General features: G+C 36.7%; 3 protein-coding genes, 1 long non-coding RNA gene and 1 pseudogene across 6 annotated transcripts; 3 read left to right on the forward strand and 2 right to left on the reverse strand.

The window, feature by feature from the left end:
* Positions 1-22: 22 nt before the first annotated feature.
* On the reverse strand, positions 23-1,085 carry LOC138128214 (uncharacterized). The gene is made up of 2 exons (XM_069044404.1): positions 629-1,085; positions 23-579 (listed from the first exon to the last, which is right to left on the reverse strand). The coding sequence occupies exons 1-2, from the start codon at positions 656-658 to the stop codon at positions 112-114; spliced, it is 498 nt and encodes a 165-aa protein (XP_068900505.1). The 5' UTR covers positions 659-1,085; the 3' UTR covers positions 23-111.
* Positions 972-10,530, forward strand: LOC138128213 (uncharacterized). Of its 2 annotated transcripts, none has more exons than XM_069044402.1 (3): positions 972-1,056; positions 9,465-9,890; positions 10,150-10,530. In XM_069044402.1, exons 1-3 carry the CDS (start codon positions 1,030-1,032, stop codon positions 10,273-10,275), a joined length of 579 nt encoding a protein of 192 aa, XP_068900503.1. In that variant the 5' UTR covers positions 972-1,029; the 3' UTR covers positions 10,276-10,530. The 2 variants fall into 2 exon arrangements, with proteins under 2 accessions (XP_068900503.1, XP_068900504.1); XM_069044403.1 differs by lacking the exon at positions 972-1,056 and adding an exon at positions 5,883-6,038.
* Positions 1,714-2,982, forward strand: LOC138128215 (uncharacterized). Its single transcript, XR_011158564.1, has 2 exons — positions 1,714-1,797; positions 1,849-2,982. It is a non-coding gene; the product is annotated as an uncharacterized lncRNA (long non-coding RNA).
* A 4,406-nt stretch (positions 10,531-14,936) lies between the features above and the next one.
* LOC138129646 (kinesin-like protein subito) lies at positions 14,937-19,037 on the forward strand (annotated as a pseudogene).
* A 2,354-nt stretch (positions 19,038-21,391) lies between these two features.
* Positions 21,392-23,858, reverse strand: LOC138128625 (uncharacterized). 2 transcript variants are annotated; one of them, XM_069044825.1, is made up of 6 exons: positions 23,705-23,858; positions 22,792-22,954; positions 22,655-22,744; positions 22,252-22,607; positions 21,964-22,057; positions 21,392-21,913 (listed from the first exon to the last, which is right to left on the reverse strand). In XM_069044825.1, exons 1-6 carry the CDS (start codon positions 23,723-23,725, stop codon positions 21,708-21,710), a joined length of 930 nt encoding a protein of 309 aa, XP_068900926.1. In that variant the 5' UTR covers positions 23,726-23,858; the 3' UTR covers positions 21,392-21,707. The 2 variants fall into 2 exon arrangements, with proteins under 2 accessions (XP_068900926.1, XP_068900925.1); XM_069044824.1 differs by lacking the exon at positions 23,705-23,858 and adding an exon at positions 23,215-23,256.
* Positions 23,859-27,487: the final 3,629 nt, after the last annotated feature.

Below are 27,487 nucleotides of genomic sequence, written 5' to 3' on the forward strand. Positions count from 1 at the left end.
TCGCGTGAGATGAACTAATTGCACTGTTTTATTATTTATTCAAACAATTCGAACACAAATCAACGGTTTTCCCAGCATGACGCACGCCACCCGGCATATCGGTGGCGCCCCCTACGGCGCGCCGTAAATCAACCTGGCGACTTGAACGACGTCGTCTTTGTGCCTCTCGAAGAGCTCCCGGTCGGCGTCGGTGGCGTTGACTTCCCTCTGGGCCCTCTGGGGCGGCGTGTCAAACCTGATGACCGGAAACAGCGACGACAGGAAGGCTGACTTGGGGTCGGGCGGCGCCTCCGGGAGGAACCCGGCCAGGAAGTTGCACAGGCGCGCCACGACGTCCAGGAAGCCGCGTGCCAAGATCAGGTTGTCCCGGGTGAGCAGTCCCTTGACCAACCTCACGGCGCGGATTTTCAGGTCGACGAACTCGTACAGCCGGGCCAGCTTGTGCTGGACGATGTCGGAGTGCAGGAGGGTGGTGAACAGCTCGGCGCCCACGTCCAGGGCGCTGGGTGGCTCGCCCACGTCGAGGTCCATCTCGGGGACGTCGGTGTTTTGGGCGGCGGCGGCCGCCAACCCCACGACCTAAATCGGGAAGATCAGAACGAGAAGTGTGATGGACGGGACGACTTACGACCAACAGGAAGATTCGCATTTTTGACATTTCACGCTGTCACAGCCGACTTGGGACAAAACGCACTGGACGTTGTCCAGGGGTAAAATCATTTTTAACCGGACAAGGTGATTAAAGTGCAGTTAGGCACGGAGAGCCTTTGGGTTTTTCGTAAAAGAAAGTGAAATAATTCCGATCGGGTACGCTAATGTAACAAGCGATGAACTAATGCGAATTCCGTGATCCGACTTGTAACGGAGAAATACTTTCGTTTGGAATAGTCGCACGTAATTGTCGTTGCCTTGGAAATGACCCGATTTTAATGACAGTACCAAACCTGTCATTTATTTTTCTCTTGTTTCAGCGTGACGCGAGGTTAGGGCCCCCTTCATGATGACGCAACTCCTCCCAAACCACTCTCGATGGGATTTCACATACTTATCTGTCAGGTCAGTATTAAACGAAATCTTCCTTATGTGGATATCCGGTTATCGAGGATGGTAAAAACATTATAATTAACTTAACAATAGCGTAACGCGTGAAAGTAGGCGCTGCCGTACAACTGTCAACGGCGATAATTTGCATTAATTTATGCAAAGAGAGTAAAAGAAAAATTCTTGCGACGTTTCAGTCGTCGCACTACCGATTCCTGTCGTTTTTCCCGTACTTGACCCTCTTTCGCATCTTCAGTTTCTCAATTTGATGTTATTAGACTGCTTGTGTTGGCATTGATATTGAGACAGAGATGGTGGTGCAACAGAATTTTTGACAGATTGAGAAACGCATTAACACGACCGATCCGGTTCGAAGGATCAAAAACACGCATATCGTTTTAGTGTTGAATTAAGAAATTTGTGCGACCTGGTTGCGGGAGGTTGTGGAAATCTATGATTTATCGCTAGCGATAGATGATCGACAAACAGACGTGTCCAAGGCGTTGGTTGAATGGCATATACATATGTCGATCTGTTTGTCAGTTACAATAGCATCTTTTTGTTGTTGCGTAAGACTCTTGCAAAAAATACCTACATATTTCTTAATGTTAGTAGATCGTTGACAGTCGAAAATACTAATTGTCATCGTGATAATGCTGTCGTGTTGCGAAATTTTTGCAAATTAATTGTACTGGAAGATCGGATAAGGATTGCGTGGAGAGCTGCGACGTCATCTGTCATCTGTCAACAAGACAAGTAAGAAACATTAGCAGAAAATATTGTTGTATTTTTTGTGTTTTTTCTCAGCTGTTGTGTGTAGTTGTATGAAGCAGCTGCCATTAAAAACATTACAAATTGAGACTCTTATGTGAAGCTTGTCTGTATTATTAGATTAATTCTGTAAAATGAGGTAATAGTACAATGGCACATCACAGCAATGAGAAAATGGTAAAAAGATGAATAATAGGTTTGTGCAATGGGAAAATGCCGACGTGAAATTGAAAATGTCTTATTATTTGGAAGCATTTCTTCCATGAACACTGTTTTTATCTGAATCTTTTTGTTATACACAGTGGACAAAAAATAATTACAACAGTAAGTTTTTGCAACGAAAGGAATTGAAATACATTTCCTGGGCAAGTTTTTCTCTTAGATTTCCGGGGTATTGCAATCGATTTTATTTTTATCTGAATCTTTTTTTTTGTACTGTGTGGACAAAAAATAATGAATAATGTTTTTAACAGTAAAATTTTGTAAAGAAAAAAATCGAATAAAAATTATTTAGGCAAGGTTTTCTCTTGTTTTACTCCGATATTGAAAGATAGGTATTTATTTTTTATTTGTGATGAACTGATACTATTCAGTAGAATTTGTTATTTTTTTTACTATTTAAGAACTTCAAATGTGTACTAAATATATGATTACAATTGTTTTTGTTGTGATTTGTTTTGTCAAAGGTTTCCTCCTTTTTTATTTGTTGTAAATTATTAATCGAAGGTAGTTTTATTTTTGTTTGTCTGTTCTCCATAATACTTTTACATACATATTTTGATTTTTCTTAATATCTATATCTTACAATTTTTAAAATATTCATCACCTTTCTTTAAAAATTGTATAGAAAACAACATTTTGAAAGATTTTATTTTTGTTTATTAAAAAAACAGGTTATTTTTAATTTTGTTTTAAAAATTACGAATTTATTATTATTTTATTGTGTTAACATATACTCAATTTCATATAAATGTGCATCTAAGCAAGCCATGAAAATCTGATTTTCTGTTGGTATTAAAGCCAAAGCTAGTGACTTTGACTTTCAAAGTTGCTTGCCCGATTCGACTAATTTTTCAGTTTTGTCCGTTTTAACATTGCTGATTTCAAAAGCAATGTTACGTCTTTTTACTGATTAAATTAAAGTAATTCTTATTTGTTTCTGTCTTTGTATTTTTACCAAGTAAAGATTTATTGGACATGACCTTCATAAATGTGACTTTTGCAATGTAACTAAATTAAAGGTGCTTTTACACATGCACAGCTCACTTGATGAACATTTATATGAAATCGACTATAACAATTGTTGAAATGTTTGAAAATGATAAAGAAAGTAAGTTACGAAACTACAAATTTGAAGACTGGAGAAAATAACAGTAATAAAGGAAGATAAATGAAAGCAGAGGTCTAAAAACCAAAGAGTAAAAGAAGAATGTAATGCATTATTATGTATTAATTGTAACCAAATCTAGTTTGGGGATAAAATGAGAAAAAGAAAAACAAGAACAATGTAATAAAATTTAAGAATAACAAGGTAAAATAGTTATTTATTTAACGAGTTCGTGTGTAAATTGGGCCTTTTTTTGGACAAGTGGGCCATTTTATAAACGCGAGTGAAACGATCGTTTTAAAAGCCCACGAGTGCAAAAAATGCCCAATTTATACTCGAACGAGTTGAATACATTTTTTTTTTGTTCGAGGAGCCCCTTACAGGCTCCAAATCGCTTAAACTCCTAAAATTAGCTTGACGTTTGGTTTTGACAAGTTGTGACATTTATCAAAATCCGTTCACACGGGAAAATTCTCAAATTCTGACAGTGTCGAACAAAAATAAAATATTTCATTGTATGTACAGTCCATTCAACAATCAAAAACCACCAACGTCGCATTTTCCTCGATAATTACTATCGGCAACGCTGTCTAGTGTAAAATTTGGTGAGACTTGTAATTTTGAGGTTAAATGTTTATTAAGCGTCTTGTTTTTCTGGGCATGTTTAAGTGAAAATAATAAGAATCAATAAATAAATGAAACGTGCTGCTAATAAAACAATATGAACGAAATTCCAAGCAATTGAATTTTATTTTGAATCAAATAAATGTTATGATTTATAGTTACCAACATAGTATGAAACAATATCTACCTTGAGTTTTTTAAATTTTACCAACCTAGAGCAAGAGGTGGTGGTTTTTTGATTTTTGAATGGACTTTATTTAAAAATGTGAAACAGTTTTAATCTAATTAAAGAATGGTCATTTCTGATTAACCTAAATCTTCTACAAATGTATTGCTTAATAAATGAAGAAAGAAAGGAGACAAATATTTGTGAAGAATTTACAAACATTACAGGAAGGCAGGGAGATAGGAAGAAATACCCAATTAACAAGCAGGTTATGTAAATGTGATTAAAAGGAAGAAACATATTTGTAAGAGAACGTAAAGAAAACGGATATAGGAGAATTAAAATAAGAAAACTAAGAAAAGAAAAGAAAATCTTGGAAGAAACTGAGAACGTAGAAATAACAATTGAATAAAAAAAACAAGGAATCAAAAAAAAAGTTAAAAAATAAAAATCATAAATTTGACATAAAAGTGACAAATAAAAGGACCATGGCAATGTAAACTTAATATTCAAACGGGATGAGTAATAATAATGGAAACAATAATAAAGTGTGTAATCCGACCTGAATGCCGTGTCATCGGCCAGAACACAATAACAAGATAATGATAATATTTAGTAAATTTTCTTCCATCATATTTTTATTTTTTCTAATTTTTATACAAGGTGATTTACGAGGAATAATGAGCCCGGCGGAATAGAAAATGCAACCCGCAATTCATCAGGAGAAAAACCCGGACATTTACCGCTTCGATGTCCGGCTTTTTGTTGCAATGTATTGTGGGTTGCATTTGCTATACCGCCGGGCTCATTATTCCTCGTAAATCACCCTGTATGTATTATATTAATATTTCTGACCCGCCAACGACCTTAAATTTTGTTTTTCTAATCACTGTTTTATTTGTTATGTATATTTTTCAATTTATTATTATACAGGGTGTTTCAAAACTGTCGTCAAAAGTTTACATAAATCATTATTTTTTTTTTGTTGTCTTCAGAAAATAGAGTTGCAAAGGCTATAGATACATACATAAATAATTTAAATTATAACATAGTATTTTATCCATCGTAAATGAGCAATTTATAGATATTAATGTATAAAGGACTTGTATTTTTCTTTTGTTTAAATTCAATTTACAAAAATGCGTGAATTTTTGATTCCACGAGAAACGCCATTCATTTCATATTAAAAAGAAATCACTCTTATGCCATTCTTGGTTTTTTTTTTTTTGTCCTTACGTAACTTGTGGCGCTCTCAAACAATTTTGAAAACCCCCTCGAACCATTTCGTTCGCCCGCGGGCGCCCACTTCGAGTCCCCGATCTGTTTATTTTGCCTAGATATTTGTTGTTTACTCTGCGAAGGCTGCGAATTGCTCAAATAATCGACCTTTAAATCTGAAGTATGCGATCGAACCGATTTCGCTCTCTCCATCTCGGCACGTCGGCCCATCCGTGAAATATTCGCTACGAATTACGCAACTGCAGTCGAATTTTTAGGCTCACGCAATCCGTCTTATTCAGATCACACGCGTCCCGGCCACCGACAATGGCTTTCGGGCAATTGCACGAAAATTTTCATAACCGCACCGATTTGAATAAGCAGATCTCGTCCAACAACCGGAACACCGAAACAATAAACCGCGGACTTCCGTCTGGCTCTAGATAATTTTCCGTAACGCTCCCGGAAGCTCCTCGAAAATAATCGGGAAATTGCGCAACGCGAGGCGGGGTTCGAATCCGGCGCCGACGTTTTTTTTTTTTGTTTACTTTTTTGGTTTGGGCGGCGATTGCGACACTACATTTGAAACTTTTTTTGTAGGCAAGGGCGTCGGATTGTTACTCAAGAATGCCGCGCGATCGTACTTTTACCTTTCATCATTCTACCATCTATGAATGCATGAAAGTGGCGGCGGTGGGGACGAGGAATTTTATTCGACCTAACTCATCTTCATCGGGTACCCCACCTTTTGACGATTTTTTTTTTGCCTTCTGCTCTCCCGTTTGAAGGAACCGAATTCGGATCGAGGGTGGCGGATATAAATAGTTTCATTTCTTCGGACATTTCTAGTTCTGTGTTGATCGGCGTGGTGCAACAATGAAATTTCTAGTGGTAGGTATGGTGGATGGTGCGCGGCATAGTTAGTGGTGGTGACGGATTTTCCATTGGATTAAGAAAAGCGAAGCTACCTAATTTTTTTAATTTAGTTTTTCGAAAAGTGACGGATACGTAGAGCTTTTTCTGTGTCGGCCGGTTTTTTCCCAAAATTTTTACAAATTCTGAGGCAAATTATTCATTAACCATCAAACAAAATATGTAGTTCATCACGAGTGACATTTAAGTATTTTTGGGTATTTGTAGGTGACAAAAATATTTTTTAATTTGTTTTTAAAAACATTTTCAAAATTTCAGTCATAAACTACAAAGTTTACGAACTCGATGGTCTAATTTTTTCCGTTCTTATTAAGCTTCCAAGAATCAATCACAAGAAGTTTGCAGAAATTATAATTTGAAAAATTTTTTTGATTTAGTTATTTTAAATTTTACATTAGTCATAATTTAAAAAATCAACCAAAAACAGTCAAAATTAAGGAAAAACCAAAAGAACAGAACTAGAGATTAGAGAAAATGATTTTGAAAGCCTCGTTGACTTGTTCAATATGAGATAATATTTCTTAAAGGAAAGAAAACAAAGCTTGTGTCAAACATATTTTTTGTAATTTGCCTCCATTTTGATTCTCTAGTAGACATATTATCTGCGATGTCATTACAGCCATTACTTCACGTATTTCAAGGGGCGTACATGCAAGATTATCTTGATTATCTTCCATAATTGTGTTTTGTGACAGAATTTGGATAAAACAAAACACGACTAGATCAAATTTTTACTTTTAAAATGAAGACATTACCAACCGCCACAAAAGTCCTTAAATCGACTAAAGTAAACAAATTTGTTTAAAAACTGCATAAAAAGGGCAAATTACAAAAAACAGTGTAAAAAACTCATAAGACCCTGAAGCACTCATTCTTTAAAATAACTCGTGGCTACGCCACTCGTTTTTTAAACTTGAATTCGTGCTTCAAGAGTGGTCTTATGAAACTTATTTTTTAATATGTATATTAATTTTCTACTTTGCCTCTTTAATGAAATAATGACATACTAAACACCAAAAACAGTGTTTTAATGAAGGCCATTAAGACACCTACTGTTTTTGGAAACTTTTATTTTTGTCTTATTGGCAGTATCACGCAATTTTTATTAGTGGACCATGAATATTAACCAAAATCAAACGTCGGTTGTCAAACAATAACAATCAGAACAGAAGTATCAACCCAAACATCATAGACAAAAAATTCCCCATATGAAATGAAATTTCGTTCAAACAGAAATTTTCATAAAACTAACAGCAAAGTAGAAAAAAAGACTCTGTTACACTCGTTTTATAAGACGTTTTGTCGCACTTGCTACCTTAAAGCACTCCTCGCTATGCTCGTCGTGCTTTAAAACTTGTATAATAATATACTATTTTCATATCTCCGCATCCCGTTGATACGTTTCAAATGGGGAAAATGCAAAATTTCGCGTTTTTGACGAATTTTTCGATTGTGTTTTCCCTATTTCTTGTTTTACCTAAATCAAAAACATTTCTTAATTTTGATGATAACGTTGATACAAACATTAAAAGTGTATTTCGATTTTTGACGGGTTTTTAAATTTCTTACTCTTATTTCTTCTATTTGTTGTTTCGTTTGCAGTTACGAAACTTCCCCGCAACAAAAAAATGACCAAAAAGTGTCCAAGAGCTGATGAAACTAAAATTTGGGTATTTTGATGATTTTTTTTGAATTCGTTTTTCCCATTTCCTCTTTCTTAATTTGCTAAATGTCAAGATTCCTTCATTCTTCACCTGAGAAGTCTTAACATAATTGAAAATTTAAAATATCTTACCTTTCTCTGTAATTGATTTCTCTTTTTTTGTATTTCATCATATGCACTTCAGCCGCAGTTAACAAACGAGTGAAAATAATAATTTTCAAGAGCCATTCATTAATTTTCCACCTGACCAGCCTCTCTATAACACAAAAAGATTTCTTAAAGTTTAACTTAGATCCAAAAATGCTGTATTTTTGACGAATTTTTAAATTTGATTCTCTGATTTCATTTTATTGTACTTGTTCTTTACACATCATTAGCTCTTAAGAAACTTCCATACAACAGAAAATTAAACAGAACATTAAAAAAAGAATAAAAAATAAACTATTTTTGGGTTAATAATTCCATAATTTGGATATTTTGACGAATTCTTGAATTCTTCGTTCTCTATTTCATGTTTTCCCATTTTAAATTATCTAATTTTCAAGATTCATTCATTAATTTTCCACCTGTAATCGTCACTATAACACAAAAGATTTCTTAAAGTTTAACTTAATTAGATCAAAAAATTCTGCATTTTTGACGAATTTTGAAATTTGCTTTTCTGTTTTCATTTTATTACATTGTTTACACATCATTAGCCGTTAAGAAACTTCCATACAAAAGAAAATTAAAGAGAATATAATAAAACTTCAAAAAGAAACAATTTTGGGGTGATAATTTCAAAATTTGTATATTTTGACGAATTCTTGAATTCTTCTTGCTCTATTTCATGTTTTCCAATTTAAATTATTTAATTTTCAAGATTTATTCATTAATTTTCCACCTGACAAGTCTCTTCAAAACATAAGAAAGTTTCTTAAAGTTTAACTTAATTAGATCCAAAAATTCTGCATTTTTGACGAAATTTTAAATTTGCTTCTTTATTTCATTTAATTTTATTGTTTACATTTCATTTGCATTTGCCCTTAAGAAACTTCCACACTACAGAAAATTAAACAGAATTTAAAAAAAAAACAAAAATAAAACTACATATTTTTAGATTGATAATTCCAAAATTTGGACATTTTGGCGAATTTTTTGTGTTGCGTCTTCTCTTCTGTTTTAATTAACGAAATCCCAACATTCATCAACTCCCACGTGATATACCTTAACATGACACTAATTTTCCTAATATTTTAAAATTTAACTTTTGTTTCGTTCAATTCAAGCCAAATTTTGAACATTTTGACGAATTTTTGAATTTTGTTTTGCCCATTTCCCATTCTCCTAATTAGCAAAACTTGTGGATTATTTGATTCAGCACTCGATAAGTTTCCACAAAAATGAACATTTTCAAAAATCTCGTCAAAAATCTTTTTTTTTATAAATTTTGCCTTTCGCTCGTTACGTGATGGTCTCTCCTGCACTCTTTTTAACAACGCCGACTAGATTAATTGTCCTAAGTCGATAACGAGCACGTAATTGTGCAACAATTGAATTACCTGCGACGAGCACGTGAAAGTGCCCCCTTTTCCTCGTCATACCCGTAATAAAACCGAATTCAAGTGTAATAAAGGCTCCACACAAGAAAATCCTCGCATCCGTCACGCGCAATTACGCCACCCGTAATTACCCCCAGCTACTTTCACTTTGCGAAACTGCAAAACACCTCCATCTTCCAGCTAATCTCAGCCCTGGTGGCGGCGGCGTACGCCCGCCCCGAGGCCGGCTACAGCTACAGTCCCCCGAGCCCTCCCAGCTCCAGCTACGGCGCACCGTCGCCGCAGTACGGCGCGCCGGCCCAGCCCCCGGTCGTCCACAAGCACGTCTACGTGCACGTCCCGCCCCCAGAACCGGAAGTGCACCGTCCACAGAAGCCCATCCACGTGGCGGCGCCCCAAAAGCACTACAAGATCATCTTCATCAAGGCGCCGACTCCTCCCACCCCCACTGCTCCCGTTATTCCCCTCCAACCCCAGAACGAAGAGAAGACTTTGGTTTACGTGTTGGTCAAGAAGCCCGAAGAGGCGCCAGAAATTCATATTCCTACTCCGGCGCCCACCCAGCCTAGCAAACCTGAAGTTTACTTCATCAGATACAAGACGCAGGTAGGTGGATGAAGGGTAGAAGGGGGTGTGGTTCGTTCAGAAGAATAACTAACAACTTCTAAGAAACTGACATTTTGTTTTGCCATAACCTCAAAAACTTCACTTTTGGCGGTTAGTGACAGCTAATCCAGTACGAATCGATCTACGACTTGACTTTTGCTTTACAGGTCCCGTTGAAGTCTAGATTGTATTTTCTGCGACCGAAAATCACATTTTTTATCGATTCTGATTGATCCATCGTTCGCTTTTGTGTTTTCAGAAACAGGCGGGTGGGGGTGGGTACCCCGACAGTGGAGTGCCTCAATCGCAGTACGGAGCGCCCTCTATTCCCAGCGCTCCGTCGAGTGAGTATGGAGCTCCCTCTGGCGGTTCAGGCGGGTACTGAAAATGGGGGACTTACATGGTTGCCAGTCGATGCGATGCTCTTTTGTATACTAGTTAATGTGATTAATATGAAGCATTATTTTGTATAAGAAGGTGCAAATGTATTTTTTGTTTTATTTTTTTATCTTTATTAGATACGATGTTGTTGCAGTGTACATAGTTTTGATGTAACTTATGAAAGCTTTATACGTTAAGTTTTATTTTAGGATTAAGTTAATTTTGTATTTTTGTAACAAAATAAACGTTTTTCAATACAGCAGTTACTTTTATTTCCCGACAGATAACGACTGTTCAAATAAATTTCTGGTCAAGTACCTACGCTGTAATTTTATTTCCCTTTTCCAAACGTTGGTCGCCTTTTTCTTTCTCATTTTGATCATAGATTTATTTCTTGTGACAAATGATAAATTGAAGTTTCCGCTTCATTTTATATTGTTTCCCCAACTCGTTCAACAAGTTCTGAAATTCAGAAAATATTTGACAGTTAGAGTTACGCCATACGTTAACGGAAACAAGAGCAGGCACCAGACCACTTGACCACAATTTTTTTAACACTCTTTGCGTATGAGCATAGGTAGTAACAATACCTAATAATAGTAACAGTAAACCTGGCTGATATAATTGTTTTCTTATATATAACTTTCTTAACGAATAAATTATTAGAAGAAAAAAAAATTGTGAAATGCCAAATACTTGGGAAACCAAGTTAGGCTCTTACGAAATTAAGATCCACTTGCATGTTTTGATATTTTTTCGAATGAAAATAACCTAATTGACCGTAATATTTAGTTTCAACAAGATGGTGCAACTCCGCATTATGCTGTTACAAAAAATACATATCTAGATTCGGTACTTCCTGGTAGATGAAACGATAAACACGGATCTGTATAATGACTGGTACGTTTTTAAATTACTTAAGTAATCTAAAATTTCTGATGTTTAAGAAATTTTATGTACAGTGGGGTATAAAAAAATATAGCAGAATTTGAGTAAGTACGTCGTGTAACATGACTTCTATTTCGTTTGATAAATTAATGTATGGATTTGATATTTGATCCATAAAATAAATGTTTTAATCTTTTTCTTTTAATAAAATTATGAGAAATAAAATTTTGCCTCGTTCTTTCCTTTCCATCTAAAATAAAGTAGGATCTTCACTTCTTAACTTTTTATCATTTATTTTGTTCCTATTTTTTTTACTTTGGTATAATTTGTATTAACTTACTTTTACCTTTATACATAATTTACAGGTTCGATCCGTTTTCTTTGACCCAAATTTTGACCATTATTACTTATTAATTCGTTTCCTTTATTGCTGTATTTTTTGAACATCAGCTCTTTTTACTTTGTTTCCGTTATTTAGATTTATGAATGTGGGATTCTTTTAAGTTTTAGTTTGTTTTTTTTTATTCATTCTTCATTATTAATTTTTATTCTCTTCAGTTTTATTACGAATATTTTCTTTTAGCACATTATGCAGGTGTCCCAGAACTGCCTCCCCAAAAAAAGGGAGTATTTTAAAGAAAAAAGTCATATCTCAAGCGATAATGGAGAAAAGACATCCTAAAATCATCAAGGTATGATGACCGCAATTTTGCAGTGGCGCAGTTCTCATTTAAGAACATTCCTAATATATCGAGCGATCAAATTAATTTGTAATCGAGTTATCCATGAATCCGAAATCGTATGTCGTTACTTGAACAAAAAACACAGCTTAAAACACAGGTTAGATCTGGGCATATCAATCGAAAAGACATACGGATTCAAATCCATGGATGACTCGATTACACATTAATTTGCTCTTTATTAAAATGGTCTTTAAAACAATCGTGAACGGCTAAGGGCCAGTTTACAAGCGAAATTAAGTTAATCGTAATCAAATGCGAGATTAACTGAACACGTGATCGGATTGAACCAATAGAAGTTTCGAATTCATGGGTTAATCGCGCATTAAAATTTAATTCGAATTAAAAATTTAATTCTCTTTCTATAAACTGGCCCTAATAGTCTTGATTTTTCAAAAATTTAATATTTTGGTCAGCCGAAAATTCTAATACAGAAGTCGTACGGGAGGTATTTTCCGGCACTCCAACTAATCAGGCACTCGGCTTCGCCATCGTGCCTGAAATTAGTTGTCGTGCCGGAAAATTCACCTCCCGTATGACATTTGTATTAGGCAGAGGAGAAAATTCTCAATTCTGACAGTGTTGAACAAAAAATTTCATTATAATTATAATTAAAACAAACAGTTAAAACTTACGCTCATTTAATTTGATGTTAATTTTTAAATTAACATGGTCTGGTCGGTTTAAAAAAATCCGGCAGCAACAACCAGTTGTTTATAACAAAACATTAAGTGGAAGTTTTGTGAACAAATAATAAAGTTTCACTATTTAGTGAATTTACTAAAAATGTTTGTTCACAAAAGTCGCAATATAAAAATCACAACACAACAGATACTTGAATTTTGACTATTTCGTTTCGGTATAACTAAAAATTTGAAGCTTTTTTAATTCCCCTAAAACTCACTCGGATTCACCCTTTCTGGTAAATATGTTCTGCAGCAATTAAAATCACTTGATTCTCTGTTACACCACACACTGTTTTCAAAATAACATAAAATCATTCGTTCTCAGTCAAATCTTGAACAGCTAATGAACCGTGTCGTTTTATACAACACATACTATCCATTTACTAAACTCCCGCACTGTCAAAGTGTTTGCAAGTTGCCGCACTGCCGTTCTGAGACTAGTAATTTTTACTTTAACGTTGGCGTAAAAATTTGAAATTTCAAATTTGAAGTTAAGTTTAACAAATTTGCTTTCTTTCATTAGAAGTATTACTTACACGAAATGGCTGAACAAGAAGATATGAAACGTAAAAGAATACTGTTAACGGCCAGAGAGAAGCACGGTATTGTTAAGAAGAGAATTAACTCCATTATCCTAACCAAACTTTTTTTGTTGACGTTTTTATAAGTAGATTTTGTGTACAGGCAACTGAAAATGGTCACCATTGGTACACTCCAAAAAAAGTCAAAAACTTGACACTGACAGTGCGGGAGTTTCATAAACGGATAATAAAATTAAAACAGTGGATGCCAACAGTCTACAAGAACAACAAAGAAAATCAAAATTTTACACAAGCAAAAAGGGATGTGGACGCGGACAATATCCAGGTTTGCTTTGCAAATGTATTGTGGGTTGCATTTTCAATTCCGTCGGGCTCTTTATTATACAGGGTTATTCACGAGAGGGGTATTTCTGAATTTCTTTTTACTGCAACCCATTATACACATTGCAATAATATCTTGATTTCAAATTTTTAAAATAATTATAACTGAATCCACAATGGCTCCTAGTTCTGTCTCTTTGACGTTAAAGCAAAAAATCTTTGTCAATTCGAAAAATGTGTTTTTACAATAACGACGAAAAGACTGACATGCCTCTCATTTATGGAGAGTGTGGAAAGAATTCTGTGGCCGCTGCAGATGTTTAGAAGCCGATGGTAGACACTTCGAACACCTTTTACATTAACTTAATTTGTTAATTTATTTGTTGAATTTTGATTAAATACAGGTTATCTGCCAATCTGACATTTCTCACAAATCTATCCAACTTACTTTGATTTCTAATTTAAAAGAAATAACACATTTGATTTAGTAGTTACTGCCATTGGTATTGTTGGTTGCACCAAAGTAGAAATTCATAAGTACCCTTCTCGTGAATAACCCTGTACATATAACGGGTGTTTTATTAAATTTGGCGTCGAAGTAGGCGTTGAACTGTCGATTGTGAACGCACTATACAGGTTACGGATCATGGATCAGCTGTTTAAATCTTACGCTTTTACACGAGTGGTGCGCTCTCAATCGACTCCTACTTTGACGCCAAATTTAAAAAAACACCCTTTATACGTCTCTATTCCTCGTGAATAACCCAATACATATTTTAGTTTTCAATACAAATAATTCAAATGTTTTCAAATCATTTTAGACGTCTAAAACTTCAAACTGCTTCTTTTTTTTAATAGAATGACACCAAAGAATCGGTAGTGTGAATTTTATTTGCAATTGTTGCATTACGATTTTGTTATTATACAGGGTGATTTACGAGGAATAATGAGCCCGATGGAATAGAAAATGCAACCCGCAATTCATCAGGAGAAAAACCCGGACATTTACCGCTTCGATGTCCGGCTTTTTGTTCCAATGTATTGTGGGTTGCATTTTCTATTTCGCCGGGCTCATTATTCCTCGTAAATCACCCTGTATTTTATTTACATTCATGCATCAATAAAATGTTGTAGAAAGTTAAAATTAAATACAGAATTATTAATTGTACAATTATTGTACAAGAAATACCTTATTTAAGTAGCTGAATTTAATAATTGAATTGAATTTGTTATAAAAATGATGATGGTGGAACATATATTTTTCTAAGGTTAAAGAAATTCTTAATTATTGAAAATCCGACTTTTATGGTTTTTGTAACTCATATCATATCTGTTAAAGTACCTACAATACTTTTTTACTGTTTACTGATATTCAACGTTTTGTCCCGCCAATTGCAACAGCGGCTATCAAACTTTTGACGACCCACGACAACAACAAATACAACTGACAATGCCATTTAAAATAATTCAGTCAACGTAATAACTTGACTTGATAAACATAACATAATTAACGTTAGACATGTTATTGTTGTGGAAAAATAAATAAAATAGATAATAATAAAACGTAAATCGCTGCTTGTTTGACAATGACTGGAACAGAAAGTGATGTCCGAACGAATGAAAAGAAATAGACTCATCGCCTTGGACTTTTTACTCAACCTTGTGTCCTTGCGTGCTGTTCATTTGAATGTTAGATTTGTGAGATTTGTCCGTTACGGCCGTTTTAAATTTTTAACGAAATTTGGTGCAATGGAAGGGAATCACCTGAAGGAGAGCAATATTTCCTATTTGAGAGCTCGGGATCCCAGTATATTAACATTCAACCGACATCATCTTTCGGAAGTTAGAACAAATTTACATGAAGAGTTTTGCAATGACAACCACCAACAAGAACAAGTGAGAAAGTTGCTATTCCTCAATTTTCCTCCTCGTTTTGGATAAATAGTCCTTGTTCCTTTATTTTTACATCGTAAGCGTTTGTGGATGATTTAAAATCAATTGACATTTGACATAAAATAACGATTCCAAGAAATTCCAAAAAAAAGCGATTCAATTCCTATCCCCCACCCTTCTCCTTCTCTATCTTTTCACTCCTCTTCCATATCTCTTTCATCCATCTTATCTCCCTTCCGTCTTCATTCGTATTTCTCTCCGTTCCTTTCCCTCCCTCTCTCTCATTTCGCTACATCCCTTCGACATGTGTTCGATTGTCTCTCTCTCCTCACAGCACATTCTGCACCTTCTTTCCTCTTCTTCCATTCAATACCTGTTTTCTCTCTCTGGGTTCCCACTATCATTTGTCTCTCTCTTGCACTCTCTCTCCCCAACTATTCCGGAATTTCCTCTGTCACACACCTCTCATACTCTCTGTTGTATCTTGATTCTTTGATTCTCTCCCTTCTTTGTTGCTTCCTTTTGCTCTAAATCTTTCCATTTCTTCCCTGGCATACCCGTTGCTCTGGCAGTAATTCTCTCTCTCTTTCTCCTTGTTCTTTTTCTTTTCTATTCAGCATTCCGTCAGTATCCTGCACTCTTCCCTTCCATATATTTTGTCCTCAAACTTTGCCGCTCTCTTTCTCGCTTTCACCTCAGTCTATTCCTCTTACACTCTCCCCCCACTACATAATCTGGCGTTTCTCTGTCCACTTCTAACACCCTTCTCAAATTTTTTTCTTGAACTTTCTCTGCCTCTTCTTGTTTCTTCCCTCCCCAGATCTCTACCCCGTACATCAATACGCTCTCCACCATGCTCTCAAACATCATCACTCTCCTCCTGAAATCACTTTCCCACTTTCTCTGTCCTATTCCCCAAACACATCCCACTAACTTGTTTGCCTTCCTCTCTATCTCTCTCATGTGTGCCTTGTCCGTGGCTCTTTCGTTGATGTTGTAGCCCAAGTACTCTCCCTTCCCACTTCCACTCATTCTCTTCCTCTTCCTCTTTCTCTTGTTGAACACCATCATTTTCGTCTTCTCAACATTCACTTCCAGCTTTTTCTTCCTCACATACTTTCCTAGGCTCCTCATCATTTCTTTCGATCTACCTTAATTTCATATATTACGAACTAAAGAAATTGTCGATTACGTGTTTTTTTCGAGTTTTTAGGAGCACAAAATTCGTGTCTTTCTTCGCATCAAAAACGGTTATGATTTTAATGATTTATACGAAGTTGAGGGCGACAAGCGACAAGGAAATTCGAATTGGGAGGAACTTTAGAAGTACTAAAGTTCCTCCCAATTCGAATTTCCTTCGTAACGTGAAAGAGGGCGATTCGATGCTTAAAACCTACACATTCACGAAAATATTTGAACCTGGAACCACACAAAAGGGCATTTTCGATGACGTTGTGAAACCAAAAATGTTGGACTTTATCAACGGTCAGACCGTTGCCTTCTGGAGAGGTGACGATACTGAGCCACTCCGACAGCAGGAAAGAGAAACAACTGTGCGAAAGTCTTCTCAATGCGTCTTCTTCCTCGATGGATAAAATACAACACGTCAAAACATACACGTAATATTGGTTAAAAATAATTTCTGGGCTCCTGCTGAATTACTGTTTCCAGAGCAATGCAACAAAGATTGAGTAGCGAGCCCGTGGCCCAACTGGAAGATCACTCGAATATTTCCCTTGCAGTGTGGGTCTCGTTCGCAGAAATATACAATGAACAAATCTTCGACTTGCTAAAATTCGATCCGCCTAGAGGCAAAGAGAGACCTAGACTGCGTCTAGGCATGTCAAATGGGCAACCGTACATCAAGCATTTATCCAACGTAAGCGTATCATCCGGACAGGAAGCCTACCAAATCCTTCAGCACGGCATACACAATCTGAACTACGCCCCTACTCGGCTCAACTCCCATTCCAGCCGGTCTCATTCTATCTTCACCATAAAACTGATACAAGTGTCGAACCTGGACGGTGGTAGTTTCGTTAGTACTTTTAATTTCTGCGATTTGGCGGGCTCTGAACGCTCCAAGAAGACGTTGAACGCAGGTGATCGCCTCAAAGAATCCAACAGCATTAACAGTTCCCTCCAATGATCGTTAACATAAGCCCTTCAAGGGAAATGTTCGACGAGTCGCAGCACGTTTTGAACTTTTCAGCTGTCGCCAGAGAAATATCCATCGAACGTAAACTGGATCCGCCGAAAAAGAAAAACCGATTCTCTCAATTAGAGGAGACAGGAAACGATGTACCATCAGAAGAAGAAGATGATGTCGAGCAGCTACGAAACGCCGTTTTGTTTCTGCAGAACCAATTAGAGCAACAACAGAACGAGTTTGAAGTTACTGAAAAATTAAACCGGGATTATGTTACAGAAGGGTACGAAAAGCACGCAAGAAAGAGAATCGAGGACGCACAGGATTACGAACGGATGCGATATGAGCAGAAATTGCGAAATATGACCAGGAAGTATGAACAGTTGTTGGAAGAGACGAAACAAAAGAGCGAGGTAATAGAAATTTCCAGTTCGGATGAAGAAGTAGATGACAGTGAGAAAAAACTGCAAGTTTTGAATGACACTTTGATCGAAGGGGTTCGAGAATTTCGAGAACTGAAAGAAAAGTATCAGTTCTTGCTAAAGGAACATATGCTTTTGAAGGAAAAGTGTTGGGAGCTGGAGACCGAACTGATGTCGTACAGGCAAGGGAGAACTGACTATTTAAATGAAAGTGATGATGAGGATTACGTATTTATGTAAATTACGAATTACAAGACAGTAGCTACCATTTAATTGTGATATCATAATAGCAGCTACTGTCTCACAGTCAGATTGTATTGAACGCATCTTGATATTTTAAGCTGTATTAATTGTATTGTATTCTCAAAATAATAGCTTGTATTTTTATTGAATTGTACCTCATTTTATGTAAAAAATAAATTTGCAAGTTGATGTGGTTAATTAAGGTAATATACAGGGTGTTCATCTTTTACCGCGCGCCGGTGGCAAAATGACATTTAAAAATTGAGAAAAAATATGAAATTTACAGATCCGATTCGTCGAAAAATTTACTTTCGGCCGCTCAAAAACTTTTTTTTACGAACATATATTTATAAAAATTAAATTTTTGCATCAGAATGTGGCTAATGGCGTATAAAATCAATATCTGCAATCCGTTTCGAAAAATGTTTGACAGTTTTTGGATTAAATCGATTTTAATGGAAAATTTGCTTTTATTGGTAGTCTTTGGCTTGTGGTCTTGTAAATCTTCTTTAACAAGGACTACCCTGTAAAACTGACCTACTTAGGTGAATTTGTTCAATTTTATCAATAGTTGTAAAAAGTTGTAAAAAAAGTTGTTGTGGCAATAAAGATATTGGGACATTATGTCATTAATCATGAAGCAAATAGAAATTTGTACATCAGAATGCGTTTACTACAATAATACCATATTATGCTAAAATTAATTTAACATGGTAAAATTATGTGAAAATACCTGGATGTGCATATGCCACAAGGTTGAATAAATTAAACAACTAATAATTGAGAAAATGGCAAATTTGACCTAATTAACTTATAAATTTCAATTTTTGATATTGTTATACAGTGTGGAAACTTTAACTGGAATAAAATTCATAACTTGGGCATGGGCGATTTTTGTAAAAAATCCCGAAACAGGTCGATTTTTGTTTTTCCTTGCCTATATTTTGGTGCATATGGATTTTGCATATCTTCTCCCGGAAATGCGCATCCACCCCTAACTTTTTTTTTCAAATATAAGGTATGCCAAGTGACACCTCGTTTGAAAGGCCACTTCGCAAGGAATACAACGCACTATTTGTTTCCTGAATATTTTCAAAGCCTACGTGCTAAAAAATAAAAACCAATTTTATAAGTTGAATTCTATTTAATGCAAGGAGAATGGACACCGTTTCTTTCTTGGCAAATTGCAAATCGATAGTAATATGCAGCCCTTACGTTTTGTAACGTTTCCGGTAAGATTTGCCTAATTTCATACCTAATACGTTGCTTGGGGTTTTCAATACCTACTGTTCGGTTTAAGGCTGTTTAAATCTAACCTTACTTTTTGCGTTGTTTGTGTTTTTACCTGGACTCCGCTACGCGTCGTGCTCTTAAACTCGTCGCGCGTGCTTTAAAGGCTTCCTTATAAACTTGTATCATAATATACTATTATATTTGTTTATAGCTATCTAATTACATTTAATTAATTTAAATAATTAAACAATCATACTTTTTCTTAACACCATAGTGACAATAGACACACACCTATGTACGTAGCTTACCGCTTTACAATTGTATGTTGGTAGTTGCATACACACTCTCGATTCTTGGACACAACAATGCAATTATCTTTCTTCAAGTCTGAAAAATAACAGTAGATGACTCTGGAAGTAATATTTTCTTCACTCAAAACTTGGCCGAAAAAAATTAGCCGTGTTAAACTTCATTGTCTCTCGCCGCTTAATTAATTTCCTCGTTAAATGTTATCAATTATCATACTATCATACTCGTCTAATTAATTAACTAATTAATTTTTATTTCCCCTCATTTATTATTAATTTCTCCAGCTAATTCGCAAATAGTTTTTTGCGTCCTCCTTGCATAACACTTATTTGTTAAGATTTTGACGGTCCCAAATTTTGCCTAGATAAAACGAAGCGGACGTCATTTCCGGTGAAACCATCTCGGTGCGATAATATCTGGCATTTATGTAAGCCTATGAACACGTTTAATAACACGTTTTTCGGTCTAATTAAATTCAAATCGCACCGATTAGGCGCACTCGTAAAAATTAAATAACATGTAACTTCCTTAGGAGTGCAGCGTTGAAATTCTTCCAGCAAATCACGTTTATCTTAAATTTTTGGGTTAACTTTCTAAAAAGAGAAGAGATGCCAGAAAAAAAAACAAATATTTGGATAATTTCATTTTGTGGCAGTTGATAAGCGAGTTATGGCTCCGCGGGACCAGATTCGACAGGATCTGGGGCTAGAAAGTTTTTAATGGTGCAAAAAAATTCAAAAGGGGCCACTTTACAACAAAAAATGGCCACGCAGTTTTAAAGTGACGATAATTTACTAAGATTTATCATAAAAATTTTACTGTGTCATTTTGTGATTTTGTTTTGAAAAAATAATTGCAGGCCAATAAGCAATTAAGAGATTACATGTGAATTATTAGTGTTTTCGTACACAAATTTGAAAATTTTCAAAAATTGCCTCCACGTTTGTTTTATAAATGTTGTAAATTCTCTTCAAAATCTGCATTGGACAATTTTTTTATTTGACCCAATAAAGATTTTGATATCTTTTAATACAAATTATTAAAGTATGGAAGAAAAAAAATTCACTCGGCTTCGCCTCGTGCCTGAAACCTAGTTGTCGCGCTGGAAAATACACCTATCGCACCTACTCTAATGCAAATAACTATTTCATTTCATCAATATTATAATTTTTAATCTTTTAACGTAGTCTTTTAACATATATCTACATATTATTATGTACAAAAACGGAAGCGAATGTCCTTTTGCATGTTAACTAAAACTGATTAACTTATTGAAGAAAGATACCGAATTTATTTTGTTTATCAAACTTCCAAAACATGACCATTTTATTTTTTATTTATTGTGTATTATACAGTTGTTTCAAGATGGCCACTCCCATTGTAGCTAGAATAGTTCAAGCGGTTTTTTTTTTACCAATACGAGTTTACACCATGTTGTTGGGCAAGAGAAAATCGATTTGCCAAGCATTTATGTCTGTGTTTGTCAATTATTAGCGTTGCCATTATTATCGATATTTATGCAACAACACGATTTCTAAATTATCAAGTAGCTGGAAGATTTTCGTTTCATAAGGAGTGAAATGTCGGCCATGTTGCGTATTTTCCCAGCTACTAGATTGTCTAGGATAAAAATTGTTGAGATGTCAGCCATGTTGTATTTGAGAGTTGCTAGATTGGATTGAATGAAAGTGGTCTTTTTTTAAAAAAATACATTTATTTGTCACCGTATTCAAATTACAATTAATATACAAAAATATAAAATAACACATTGCACGATATTTACAAAGAAATACGGAAGTAACGAATGAAATCTTCAAATCCTCCTGAAGGTGAAGAAGCAAATACGGCGAACTAAGTCTTAAAACGGCGGATTTGAGAAACTCCACCCGCACTTCCGCATCACAATCAAAAACCCCGTCCGTTTTTTCGAAGTAGAAAAATGGCGGACCAGGCGACCGTTGTTGGTGACGTCACCAGGCCCCGACGACGCCACCGAGGTAACTGAGTATCTTAGTATGGACCAGACTTGCCAGGAGGGCCGTAGCTAGAGGAGATACCGCCACCGGAACCGCCTCCATGACCTCCGCCAATACCGCCGCCGATGCCGCCTCCATGGCCTCCGCCAATGCCGCCACCGATTCCTCCTCCAATTCCTCCGCCGATGCCGCCTCCGTGGCCGCCGCCGATACCGCCGCCAAGACCTCCGTCTCCGAGACCTAAATCAGAAGATGTAAGAGGGAAGGTGCGAGGTTGATAGGGTGTTTACCTCCGCCGATACCTCCGCCGATGCCTCCGCCGATTCCGCCACCGATGCCGCCGCCGATGCCTCCGCCGATTCCGCCGCCGCCTCCGGCTGCCTTCTGCAAACAGAGTAGTTTCACTTTTACATGTGTGTCAACGGTACGGCACGAAGAAAGCGTCATCGTGTGCATCTTTATTGTACTTTCACCCGTTTAACAGATGATTAGAGAAACCTTCCGAAGAAGATCTCCAATATGAAAGTGCACTAAACCTAATTGTGACATCATCTCATTCTTTCACTCGACCCCATTACCTGAGTCTTGTATCTGATGAAGTAGACTTCCGGTTTGCTGGGCTGCGTGGGGGCGGGGGTGGGAATGTTGATCTCGGGGGCGTCTTCGGGCTTCTTGACCAAAACGTAGACCAAAGTCTTCTCTTCGTTTTGGGGTTGGAGAGGAATAACGGGGGCGGTGGGAGTTGGGGCGCTTGGGGCCTTGATGAAGATGATCTTGTAGTGCTTCTGGGCCTGTCCCACTTGGATGGGTCTCTGGGGCCTGAACTCTTCAGGCTCTGGTGGTGGCACGTGCACGTAGATGTGTTTCTGGACGGTGGTGCCTCCGCCGAAGCCGCCGCCGAATCCGCCTCCGAATCCGCCGCCGCCGCCGGCACCTGCAACGACCGGTCAGACACGCTCGCCCACTTGCGTCGCGACTTACCTCCTCCGAAACCTCCGCCGCCGCCGCCGCCGAAACCTCCTCCGGCGCCTCCGCCGAAGCCTCCTCCGAATCCGCCGCCGAAGCCGCCACCTGCGCAAAACTGATTAGTCGGGATCGACGACACCCGCTGGACGTACCTCCGCCTCCTCCGTGTCCGCCGCCGAAGCCTCCGCCGAGGCCGGTGCCGCCGCCGAAGCCGCCGCCGCCTCCCGAGGGCGCGCCGTACGAGCTAGACGGGGGGCTGTAGCTGTAGCCGGCCTCGGGCCTGGCGCTGCCCAAAGCTACCAGAGTGGTCAACAACTGCAAGAAATCGGGTCACGTGAGCAACTTTCTTCGACCGCCTCTGCTCGATGCAGTTCGCAGAAAAACAAAAAACCGTGACCCAGACCCAGACCTTTTCAATTTTTATCGATGGAAAGTCACGGGTCGAAGTGGGACGCGGGATTGTGGGCCACGCAAACAAATTTTAAAAGAAATTTTTAAACAAACAAAAAATTAGTCCAGTGACATGTTAGGGTGGTAGTCGGGGATTCCCAAAAGCTCGGGGACTCACAACTTACTTTTCCAATTGCTGTGAAAAACGCCATCTAATCTAAGCTTTTTAAACTAAATCTGCAAGAAGTAATCGAATTAATTACAGGCTTAAGACCCGTTCACACGCTCATCTGCGTGACCATGTTACACAATTGGATAGAAATCGTGCGAAAACATCACAAAATGTCGACAGGAACCTACTGGATTGGCAAAAATTTTAGCCACCGATACAAAAACTACACAAAAAATTTTGACTGTCAAATTTTGAATAAAAAACAATTACGCGAAGAAATATTTTCCCGAAATACAAAAACTACACGAAAAAAAAAGATACATTTTTGGGCAAAAACAATCACGTTCGCGAAATGGTGTTTTGACAGCGGTCTGTCATATAAGACGTTTAGGCCGTCAACGCACAATTTTCGACGGTCACTAGATCGTCGAGAAAAACGCGCCGTGGAAAAGCCAAGCACCGATGGTATTTGCGTATAAAATAATTGTATAACTTGTACGTACCACGAATGGTTTCATCTTCATAAACCACTAAACTATGATCAAATGATGAATACGATTTATCCCACATAGTTTAAATAGATAGCGCCCCCACTGCCACTGAAGATTCACGCTGCACACCGTCATAGGAGCTTTTACATTCACTTTATAAAGAAAAATTACTTTTACTATGTTTCAATAAGGTCTAATTTAAAGTTAAAAAGTCAAAAGTACACACTATGAATTATTTAATTTATTCTTCGCAGTGTTCACCGTAACAGGTCGACGTCTTCGATTTGTGTGAAGATGGACGTCCTCGATTCCATTTTTCCGCAAATTCGCTTTTAATCCGTGCCCCGGATTCGCTCGCCGATCGATTTGTTTTGTCAATCGAATTTGTTTTTTTATATAATTTGACATTCAAATCTGTATTATCATGTCGCAACAGATGGCCACGCTCAAAAGTATTACACGTTACAAAAAAACATGGCGGACCGGTCAACTTCCATATACGATAAGCGGAAGATTTTTTAAAAATTGTTATGTCATTGTGAGAGGGCGCTGCTTTGTTTGACATTTCGTACAGCCAATTCGGACAATTCACACCATTTTTTTTTCGCGGTGAGAATTGAAGATGGATTCCTCTTCGACCGGAAGTGATTTATTATGGCTTGTCATGTTCTTCTCGTCACGTGACATGTACTTTTGTGCAGATAACAATCGCGACGTCCCAGTTGTGTGTCAATTGTTCAGGAAGGAATTTCTCAAAGGAAACACAAGTTTTTGGTGTTGTTGCCAAATTCTTTTCTTGTTTTTACTTCTTTCGGTAGTAACATCTGTTCGATGTTTTCGAATGAAAACTTGTTGTAATCATAAATCCACCGAATGATGCTCAGCTTGTGCGAGACCAGTTTAATCAATAAATAAAAAAAAATCTTGCGTTTCACGTAAATTCACTAGTTTAGCAACAACTAATGAAGAATTATTAGCCAAGTGACATTTTGCAATATTCTAATTGAATAATTCTCATGTCTGCAGTTTTACAATAATAAAAAAAAAATGTGATAATGTAATTTTTGTATCGTGCGTTCATTTAAATTTCACCTCAAAGTTGGCGTTGAAGAGTCGATTGTGAACGCACTACGGATTATGGATCACGGAGCAGCTGTTTAAATCTTATGTTTTTACACGAGTGGTGCGTTCACAATCGACTCTTCAACGGGAACTTCGAGGATTGATTTAAATGAACGCACGGTACATTTTTGTAGATAAAGTGATGAAACGTTATGGTTTTGGAGAAATTCTTGTCCAACCTAGTTGGTTTAACATATTTACAAACCATTTTCCTCGTCACTTTTCTTTACATTATTTATTCAAGCAGACAATTAAAAAATGTCAATAGAAATTGTCCCCCACTGTTCTGGCATTCGACTTAAATCAAATATTGACTTAAACACCGATCGGCATCGATTACAATAAATTAACTTAAGTGTCCCAATTACGATCTAGTCGTCGGAAATCAAAATTCCAGCAGAACTGTCACAAACTTGTTAATAGCCAACTTAAACATTATGTCTCAATTTTCCTCCGTGTTGACCTTGAAACTGGTCCGAAAAGATGTGTTGTGATCGCGTCGAAAATTGCGTTTTTTGGGCAACTCCTTTCGCAACTCCGCTTCGTTTGTCCAACGTGCGAAAAACGTGCTCGTTGCGGCAGATGCGCCTTAAGCCGTCTTAGGCCCCGTTCACATTGACCTTGCGTATCTGTGTCAGAGCGAAACCGAAATTCGCACATTAGCATCTAAACGGAATAAATAACGAATCGGTCCTGATTTCAATGAGAATCAAGCGGTCCAATTAGGAAAGGGGACGGGAACGTTGCAACAATGGCCGCTCTGGATTTCCCCGGTGTCGCAACAAAGAGCGATCTACCGGCGGGAGATGCAACTGTGATGGGAACCCAATTGTGGCAACTCGTGTAATTGGGATTTTGTTATTAAGTGGCCGTTGCGAAATGTAACGAATAAAATGATCTTTTGTCTCTGACGGTTGCAACAGTAATTGGTGATGGTGCGCTGCGGGCGCCATCTCGTGCTCGTAGCCGCGGGGGTGATTTTTGGATGAAATCGATCAGAGCTAGGGGCGGAGTGACTAGTCACATTCTTGGCAGGGCACGGGTTCGATTTGATCTATTTGTCAGGTTTTGTCGGGCGTGACGTCAACTTGTTGTTTGACGTGACCGATTCGTAACATATTGGCGATTTTGTGAAAGTATGAGTAGGATGACAGAGTGTTAATAAAAATGTCTTATTACAAGGTTGTCGGTTTTAATAATTCAGAAAATCCTACTTTCTTTTTCTAGATGGTTTTGCAGCGATGGGCGTGCATACAGATTGGTAAATTTTCAAAATGGTGCTACGTGAATTTCTGCTGAATTCTTTTGTGGAGTCGTTTCGTTTCGTTTCGAAACAATCAAAAAATTTTAGAGCCAAATATTTTACAATTTCATTTTCAGTTTTTTCAAAAAAAGAGTGTCAAAATTGTCTCTTTAATTCGCCACTCCAAAAAAAAAACTTTTTCTGTTTATTGAAGGTACAATTTTTTAAGTATAATTTTTTTGGCACCAATTTGCTAAAATTGAAAATTTCAAAATTAAAAAATGTTGCTATTTGCTGAGAATTCGGTCAGAATATTCGAAAAATTACGTATAAATTCTTTTTCGAAGGAAACATCTTTCTTTACAGTTTTTTGAAAACTATTCCAAAAAGTCAAAACAATGAATTTATTAATTGTATTATTTTGTATTGAGATTTATTTTTCAAACACAATATGTATTTCTAATAAAAGACAAAACATTTACAAAATTTAAAAAAAGAAGGGGTCTAATAAATACAAGAAATTTAAAATGTAACATGAAAATTTGTAGATTTTTCAATACACAGGGTGTATTAAAAATGCGCAGAATATTTGTGTCACGTGAATCTACGTTGAATACCAAACAAAAAATTCTAATTCGAATTTGGTTTAGACGAATATTTTTTATTCAGATCTTTTAAAAAATATGAGTTACAGCGTTTTTGTAAAGAAAAGAAGAAAACATTTTGAAAATGTGTAAACAAAAGAAACAATATAAGTTTTTACATCATCCAGTATATGGACGATGAAAACGTAACTTATCAAGTACTTTCATCATTTATTTCTCAATTGTTCATAATTTTTCTTCTAAAATGTGTCAACGGTATTTTTGATTTTAAATAATTTTCTTATATTTTCAGCCCAATCAAAAGTAATTTGTTTTTTTGCCCTACTTACTTACACTAAACGTTTACCAAATTACCATCACCCAACAATAATGGTTATAATTACAAATTAATTTTTTTGACCTTTCTAATTTACATTTGGCAAATTTCATAAAACTTAATTACAGGCTTGGTGCCCAATCCGCGTGGCCTTTGGTAAAACAATTTAATTAACCATTTATCGAACAAATGACCGTCTACGTCACTCGTTTCATCTCTTTCACTTCGTTCCGTTTTTTCTTAATAAAAAACAAGCAAAATCACCTATGCACGATGAATACACTAATTAAAATAAAACCGTCATTAAATTACATCAAACAGAAAGTTATGAATTAACGTTCTTGAATGAGGGAGTAGATGAACGTAATACTAAAATAAGATTAATCTATAAATAATTCCAGTCGCAAGGTTGGCTTGGATCGGACGCAAGCATAAAATTAGAGTAAAAAGAAAATACCGCTCGTAATTAAACATGGCGGCCGAGATAACAAAAGAAAGCTAATTACCAT

This window comes from Tenebrio molitor, chromosome 4, assembly GCF_963966145.1.
Source record: "Tenebrio molitor chromosome 4, icTenMoli1.1, whole genome shotgun sequence".
Lineage (NCBI taxonomy): Eukaryota > Metazoa > Arthropoda > Insecta > Coleoptera > Tenebrionidae > Tenebrio > Tenebrio molitor.